Source organism: Haemorhous mexicanus, chromosome 5 (genome assembly GCF_027477595.1).
Source record: "Haemorhous mexicanus isolate bHaeMex1 chromosome 5, bHaeMex1.pri, whole genome shotgun sequence".
NCBI lineage: Eukaryota > Metazoa > Chordata > Aves > Passeriformes > Fringillidae > Haemorhous > Haemorhous mexicanus.
Window position 1 is genome coordinate 15,224,469 of NC_082345.1, and position 8,629 is coordinate 15,233,097.

Genomic DNA, 8,629 nt, shown 5'->3' on the forward strand with positions numbered 1-8,629 from the left:
CAGAGCATCTTTGGAGGCATGAGACAGCCTCAGAGGCATCTCAAGCAGAAGTTAGGCAGCAGCAGAGCTTCTCTTGGACTCCAGGTAAATCTCTAGAGAGAATTCAGTGCTTTCTTGCTTCTTTCTCAGTTTACTTCAGTTGTTGTGGCCCAGAGGAGGCTGGATGTTCAGGGGCTGGCAGTGACATCTTTCACCCCAAAGCAGAGGCACCAGCACAGCTCAGCCCTGCAGCAATTCCTCCCCCTCAGCAGCTACACTGGAGTTGCTGTGGGCAGCTGGTGCTCAGACTTGGTGATACACATCCAAAAAAGCCTTTACAAGTGGTACCCATTAGCAGTTTTGCTCAGAGCCCTGGCAAGGGCAGGGATTAAGCAGGAGTTGGCAGCAGCCTGGTCCCACAGGAGGCCACCCTGCAGGGCAGGACTGAGCTGGAGCACTGAGAGCCGCTGGTGCTCATGCCTGGCTGTAGATTTAACACATCCTCAGAGCTGCCAAACCACCTCTCACCAGCGCTGAACCCACCTTTGGTTCAGCAGCTGCACACATGCAATGGGAAAGGTGAATAAGGACTCTCTGAGGAATCCCCAACCTACAGCATTTGTAGGGTGGGCTGAAAACTACTCCCAAAATCCTTGTCACAAGGAAGAGCAGACTCAGTGCTGCTTTACATGGAAGAAACTATCATGCCTGCTAACACTGCAAGTGCATTCTTGTTCGAACTCAACTTCTCTCATTGTTCCTTTTATTCAGACCTATTTTGTGAGGCTCTCAGGGAGGTGAATTAAAATGCATCAGTGGAAGGAGGCTCCACTCAGGCCTCAGAGGCTGCACGGTATTTATCATCTGACTGCAGACAAGTCTCAGTCTGCCAGCCTGTCACTTCCAAAATGCATTATAAGCGTGCCAGCAATGGGAGACAAAGCATCACTTATTGCTCAGATAGCTATCCCTCACTCTAATGAGGGGTGAGTTATGAGCTGCACCTTCATGCCACCCATCACACAACAGCATTTGCCACTCTGCACCCTTTACTATAAATATACCACCCACAGAGATACTACAGACCTAAATCTACTGCCTGACTCCCTTCACATTAACAAGTCAGGAGTTATTTTATTTGTGATGAGGAGTAATTCCAGTGCAAGATAATTGCAGAGAGGAGTGGAATAATTTTTCCTTTCAACCTATATTACTAGATTTAGAAATAACATACTTTCTGGTGTGTTGCTTAGTTTTAACCACTAAGTGATTTATAGAACTAATAATGAGTATTTGTTAGAAATTCTAATGGGTCAGTAGTTAAACTAACCTATTAGTAACAGCTTCATAAAAATCTCTGAATCACATAATCATCTTTTTAATTTAAAGACCTTAACACACAGCTTTCCTGTACCATTTTACAGATGCAATTACTCTATCACATTACCAAATTCTTAGAAATAACCCCCTTTTCTCTCTTGAGACAGAATTAATCAGTCAGTGATTTCCTTTCACTCAAATGCACAAGTGTCCTGGGAAAAATTTTTATCTTCTTACACTCCTTGATATGGTTTGCAACTTCCCACTTTATCTAGCTAAATGATCTTTCCACTGAGTATTAGTTTCTCATCAGGTCAGTTTCCAAAAACAAAAAAAAACCTCCCAAGGATCTATTCCTGTCTGTGATGTCAAACAAATAAGCAGGGCTGACCACCACATCTCAGTCTTTCAGACATGGCAACCCACCTCTGGCTCACCAGCTTTTACACAGCCCTCGGGGGCAGCAGCCTGGGGTGGCAGAGAGAAGAACCAGCTGCAAACACCAAATGCAAAGCTGACCCTCTCCCAACCCCATAGATGTTGAGCTCCTACCATTAAATGCATGCAGATGTTCTCATGCCAGTTTAAACATTTTCAGCCAGTAATTAAAGCCTGTTCTTATCCCTTTTACCCAGGGAAAAAAAAAAAAATCAATTGCTACAGAACTGGTGATTCTAGAGGCCTGAATCACATGGCCTAGAGCAGCCACATGGTTCAGTGGCACAGAGCTGGCTGAAGAAGTTGATACTTTTTCCTTTTTCCCTCCACACAAACACTGTTCCAGGTACTGATTCTTACCCCTATGCTTATTGCTTACAGCTTCCAAAATCAACAAATAACCCAAGTCAGAAAGAAGCTCAAAACTCCACAAATATCCCTTTTACATTATTAAGAAAACCAAACCAAGAGGTCAGTGACATCACATTGGAACAGAAACACTACAGACTCACTGCAGGCAGTGCTGTACCTGAGCCCAAACAACCTGGCACCTGTTTGAAACCTTTCTGAACCCATCAGAAGTCAAGACTCACCAATGGGACATACCAGCTCAGATTTAACAGCACTGTCAGGACCATCCTCCTTTCTACTCCCCTAGAAGCACCCAAGGTCCTGATAAAGTTTATGGCAGACCTCTAAACACCTGCTGGGGGGTCAGAAACCACCACTTAGGTGCACACCATGATCAGATCAAACAGGGCAGTGCCCTGGGGTGCTCAGAACAGCACAACTGCTCACTGAATACTTGCACATTCCCAAGACACAAATACACATCCATTTTCCTCCTGCTCACCATTTAGCCTCCTCTTAGGCAGCAAAGATCCATTTGACAACTTGTCATCTTTACACTTGCTCACAACCCTCATTTGGGGAGCACACACTCACGTATGCCTGTAGGGATATAAGAACTTGCTGCCAGCCTGGAACTGAGGTAAATACCATTTGCTTATAACTAATCTCTCCTGCAGCACTAAAACAGCTAACTGCTGCTTCAGAGAAGCTGACATTTACTTGGGAGCTGCTCTGGTTTGAAAGCAAAACCAGTGAGAAACTCCAAGTCAGAAACACAATTTTTTAGGAAAAGGGAAAAAAAAAAACCAAAATACATGCAATAATACAAAAGAAAAACCACTGACAGAGTCAGAATACAACCTGACACCCTGCTAGTTAGGGTGGTGTTAGCAGGCCAGATGAAATGGTCTTGTTGAAGTGGTGATCCCATAGAAAAGATCTGGTAGCTCTTGCCCTCTGGAAACCAGTGGGTAAGGATAGCCTGTTCTGTCCCAAACCCCAGATTATATCCAGGTGGGGATGCTTAGCTCCTCTCCCCTGGGCTGAGCATCTCACAATGAGCTGATATCATTCTATAAGTCATGTGCCAGGTCCTTTAAACAGAAATGGCTCCTGAAGGGAGTTATCTCTGAGTCATGAGGCAAGGCATTAATGGGCCCATTAATGGGAGATAAGGAGAAAACAATGCCCCTCCTGGTTTCAACAGCTCTTGAGGATGGGAATAGAACACACCTTTATATTGTAACCTAGGACAGGAGCCTAATTCACCCCACAGTGAGGTCAACAGGCAAGCTTCTCCCTGTTAAAATGGGATCAGGCCCCTCATTCCCTACTGTGAGTCTGCTGTTATTTCCACAGCAAGCTCATGTCACTACCATGGGGACACCAGGCCATTATCTGGACTCAAGAATTAAGCCTGCTGAGCTTCATAAAAGTCCAAATCCAGATGTTTCAAAGCCAACAGTCAACAGCCCTGGCAGGGTTATTATTGCAAATCTCTTATGCTGTGACAGAGAGGACAAGAATGATGGCACACAAAAAGAGGTGCTCATTCTCTCCTGCTGAGGGGTTTAAGCAGGCTGGCAGCTACAGGAAGCACTGAGGAGTCTCTCCTCTTGGTGTTCCACAGGCAGGAGATGGGATATTCACATGACAATCCCCTTCACCCCACTGCAAGGAGACCACAATGCCCCAACAGCCTCTACATTTGCTTTAGGTCCCCAGGCTCCAATGTACGCTTACAACAGAGCATTAAAAGTCTGGGCCTTCTCCAGATCCTGGAAAAGGAGAAACACTTTCTCCTTTTGGAGAGGAATTGGAGGCTACAGGGGGTGGAGAATGACGACAGACAAACATATCCATCACAGTTGATCACTGTTTTTGGAAAACAATACAGCATCATAAAAATATCTGTAAATATTTTAATAAGGCTTCTTTTACACTGAAAAAAAATACACCTTTTTTTTTTAAATGCAGAGTAATGTTTTAAATGTTCTGAACTTACCAGGGAAACTGTTGACTTTGGGATTTAATAGCTAATATAATATTAAGTACACATTTGCAGCTCATCAGGAGAAGCATACCCGCTGATCAGAAACATGATGTAAAAGAAGAGCTGCTGATGAACTGTGGTCATTTACCTCCTCAAATTTCCCCACTGACGCACATCATCAGGGCCCCTGCAAAGAGAGCCAAGGCTGTTTCTCCCGAATCAAATAGCAAGGGAGATGTTATTTGAGACATTTAGCCAACTTGGGAGCATATGCCTTGCAGACTATCCCCAGTGAGGAATTCATTTTACCCATGCCAGAGCTTTGCACCCTGGGATCCCCCCTTCATGGCTGAGGCAGGGAATTAAGCTACAATCCCATCAGCTACATATTACCAGAAAAAGAGAAACACTGATATTCTTCTTGGAGAAAAAAATTAGCCAGCAGTAACTATTAAAGTAAAAGTAATTTAAAAGATAAAAACCATATTTGACTCATTTAGATAAAATCATCTATAATCATACATGAAAGGAAAAAGTTTGCTGAAACTACCCCATTTCTGTGGGTCTGTAGGCAAAAAGCCACATTTGTTTGCAAACAATTTTATTCCATATGATAGTAAGTTTGGGCATTTAAAGTACAGTTCGCAATAATGGTTCTGGCAGTTCAGTCCATGACAGATTGGACAAAGGTCTGTAAATTTGGACAATACATAGTAAAAAACCCCACCCAAACACAACTGGATGAATGCCTCAGTGTTGCAGTCAGGTGTGCTGTGGTGTGCTGTCACAGCCTGCAGTGAGACAAACTTAGAAACTGAATTTACAAATGTCTTAGGTTGCAAATGCAGGATGTGGCTGGGGTGTGTATTCTATTTGCATCTGTTAGAAGTGAGGTAGTTATCTGCTGTTAATTGGGCCACCTGTTAAGACAATGTGGAACAGTTTTTCTTCATCTCTTCCAGAACCAACCTTCCTCTCTGGGGCCTTCCAGGAAATATCTTCTCTTAATGGGCCATTGAGTGTCACTGCATGACTAATAAAATTACATCATCCCATTGGGAGATGCTCTGCCCAGAGGGAGGAGCCAAGCATTCCTACCTGGATATAATCTAAGACTTGGAACACCACAGCCTGCCTTTTCCCACCGGATTCCCAGAGGAGCAGCTGTTTTCTCCACTGGATTCCCAGAAGAAGACCAGGCCCATCTACAACACCACTGGATATTCAGAGGAAAACAATACCCTTCTACAAGATCACTGCTTCAACAGAACCACATCTATCACCCCAGGAGGACTGCAGCCACCATTTAATGGGACTGCTATGAACACTCTGACCCACAGAGTGTCAGGTCATATTCTGATTCTGTCAGTGTTGTTTCATATTACTATACTTTAATTTTTTCTAACAAAAACCATTATTCCTACTCCGATATTTTTGCCTGAGAGCCCCCTAATTTCAAAATTACAATAATTCAGAAGGAAAGGGTTTACATTTTCTATTTCAAAAGAGGCTCCTACTTTCCTTAGCAAACACCTGTCTTTTCAAACCAAGACAAAGTAGCAAAAGACTACAGCCATGACCAGCTATGAGACAACACGAAACAAGCACAGACAAGAACCAGACAGTGGAGCAGAACCCAAGCAGCAAGACCCCAGGGCAGAGCTGCTCCTGCTGATGGGCTCCAGGCTGTGCAGCCCAGCCTGAGGCAGCCACTTGGAGCAGGAAAGGGACCTGGATAAGGAACAGGACCAGGATCAGGGGCGCTTGTGGTCCTGGAGCCTCAGGCAGCTACACCACAGCCAGAGCAAGAGCTGGAGTCAGGGCCGGTGCTGGGAGCCAAGCTTGGGCTCAGACTCTGATGATGAGAGACAGAAATGAAAAAGAAGAAAAGAAGCCACAGCCAGGACCAGCACCGTAAGGACCAGAGGGAACAGTGCTCATGGTCCTGGGGCTGGTCCTGCAGCTCCAGCCTGGAGCGCAGGCAGGACATGGCAGCACGGAGCCAGGAGTGGCACCACAGGAGGGATGGATCCAAGTCCTCTGTGTCCTCCATCAGCTCCCCCGCTCCACCATGCCCCCAAGAGGAACTGGGACAGCAGCTGAGCCTGAGGGAAGAAGAGAAGAAGCAAGCAGCTATGCTGAAGGCCTTGGAGACACCCAAGGAGAAGCGAGCACAAAAGTTGGCCAAGAAGGAAGCCAAGGAGAGAAAGAAACGGGAGAAGGTGGGCTGGAATAAGGAGTACATGGGCTTCACCAACACTGGCAATCCTTTTGGGGACAATAACCTGCTGAGCACATTCATCTGGATCACGGCCCTGGAAAAGAAAGAGATCAGCCATCTGAATGAGAAGGACCTGAAGAAGAGGATCAAGCGAATCCAGGAGGACAATCACCTGGAGCTGCAAAAGGTGAAGCAGATGCGCCGGGAGTGGGAAAAAGCCATGAGGGAGCAGGAGGTGAAGATGCTGCAGCGGGAGAAAGAGGCAGAGCACTTCAAAACCTGGGAAGAGCAGGAGGACAACTTCCACTTGCAGCAGGACAAGCTGCGGTCTAAGATCTGGATTCAGGATGGGAAGGCAAAACCCATGGATCTTCTGGCCAAGTACATCAGCGCAGACAACGATCACCTGGCTGTGGAGATGCACGAGCCCTACACCTTCCTAAACGGCTTGACCATCTCTGACATGAAGGACCTGGTGGAAGACATCCTGGTGTACATGGAGCTGGAGCAAGGGAAGAACATGGACTTCTGGAGGGACATGACCATCATCACAGAGGATGAGATAGCCAAGCTGGAGACCTTTAGGAAAGGTGGACCAGGGGAGCGTCGTGATGGTGTCAACGCCTCACTCAGCTCAGATGTGCAGTCCGTCTTCAAGGGGAAGACCTACAACCAGCTGCAAGCTCTATACCAGGGCATCGAGAGCAAGATCCAGGCAGGAGGGCCCAACCTGGACACTGGGTACTGGGAGAACCTTCTGCAGCAGCTGAAGCCTTACATGGCTCTGGCCAGGTTACAGGAGCGGCACCAAGACATGCTGAGTCAGAAGCTCTACAAGCTGAAGCAAGAGCAGGGTGTGGAGTGTGAACCACTCTTGCCCATCATCAAGCAGGAGCCGGCTTCCCCCAGCAACAGGCTGGAGCCTGAGGAGAGTCTTGAGGCACAGCCAAGGCCATCCTCAGAGCCAGAGCAGGACACAGAGGCCAAGGGAGAGGCATATGGGGAGGCTGTGCTGATGGAGGAGGATCTGCTCCAGCAGAGCCTGGATGACTATGATGTGGGCAAGTACAGCCCCCGGCTGCTGGGCCCCAATGAGCTGCCCTGCAATGCCCATGTCCCGGAGGCCGAGGAGGACACACACCAGCTGCTACTCCTGCGCCAGCAGCTCCAGGTGACAGATAACACTTCCAAGAATACCCACAACATCTTCGTCCATAAGGCTGAGGAGGGCATGGGAGCAGACAAGGCTCAGTTCAGTGTGGAGATGCCACTCACAGGCAAGGCCTATGTGTGGGCTGACAAGCACCAGCCATGCAAGCCCTGCTTCTTCAACCGTGTGCACAGGCTTCGAGTGGAACAAGTACCAACCAGACCCACTACGACATCGACAACCCCCCACCCAAGAATGTGCAGAGCCATAAGTTCAACAACTTCTACCCCGACCTCATTGACAAGAGTTCAGTGCCTGAGTACTTCCTGGAGGCCTGCCAGGACAGCAAGGACTTTGCCATCCTGCGCTTCCATGCTGGGCCACCCTATGAGGACATCACCTTCAAGATTGTCAGCAGAGAGTGGGAGTATTCCCAGCGCCACAGCTTCTGCTGCCCGTTTGCCAGCGGCATCTTCCACCTCCGGTTCCACTTCAGGCAGTACCGGTACCACCGGTGAGGGGCTGTTCAGCGCCCTCGGGCACCGGCCGGGGTGGGCAGGGGGGATCATCCCATGGCACAGACACTGCTCCGTGCACGGCCCCAAGGCCTGGCCCTGCACTGGGCATGTTCCTGAGCCTTTTCTCGTCCTGGCATTTATCATGAAGGATCCTGAGACTCTGGTATAAATAGAATAAGGGAATAATAGTTATTTTAGCCACGAGATCTTGGGGGGGGGGGGGGGGGGGGGGGGGGGGGCAGAAAAAAAAAGGTGATTTTACAGTTTTCTACAGTTTTGGAGGAATTCAAAGCTGTTTCTGTACACCATGACACAGTTGCAATGCTGCTAGCTTCTACTATAATAATTGAAATTTAAGCTCTTATCGATGCACATATCTACATCACATAAAATTACAACAACTTTACCACACCCTCCTTGTAATTCCTTCAGCAAAATCATTCTGGTTTTATTTTAAGCATGTATTGTTCAAATTCTCGGTATCTTTTCTATTAATAGTATTAAAATAAGTTGAAACATTGATATTAAACTTCAATATGTTAACTTCACCTCATCTTAGCAACAATTAAGTTTTATTACTTCTAGATCTAAGTACTCTTAATTTAGATTTTATCAGTTTGGTATTCTGTTGAAGTGTATTATTTTTTTCTGTCAAAGTT

The 8,629-nt window shown here is 46.9% G+C and overlaps 1 protein-coding gene across 1 annotated transcript; it reads left to right on the forward strand.

Annotated features, from left to right (window-relative positions):
- The first annotated feature begins 4,731 nt into the window (after nucleotides 1-4,731).
- LOC132328019 (splicing factor Cactin-like) lies at nucleotides 4,732-7,970 on the forward strand. The gene is given in 5 exon segments (XM_059847808.1): nucleotides 4,732-4,770; nucleotides 5,804-5,954; nucleotides 5,957-7,643; nucleotides 7,645-7,666; nucleotides 7,668-7,970. Coding segments are annotated over 5 exon segments (2,202 nt in total).
- The last annotated feature ends 659 nt before the right edge of the window (nucleotides 7,971-8,629 follow it).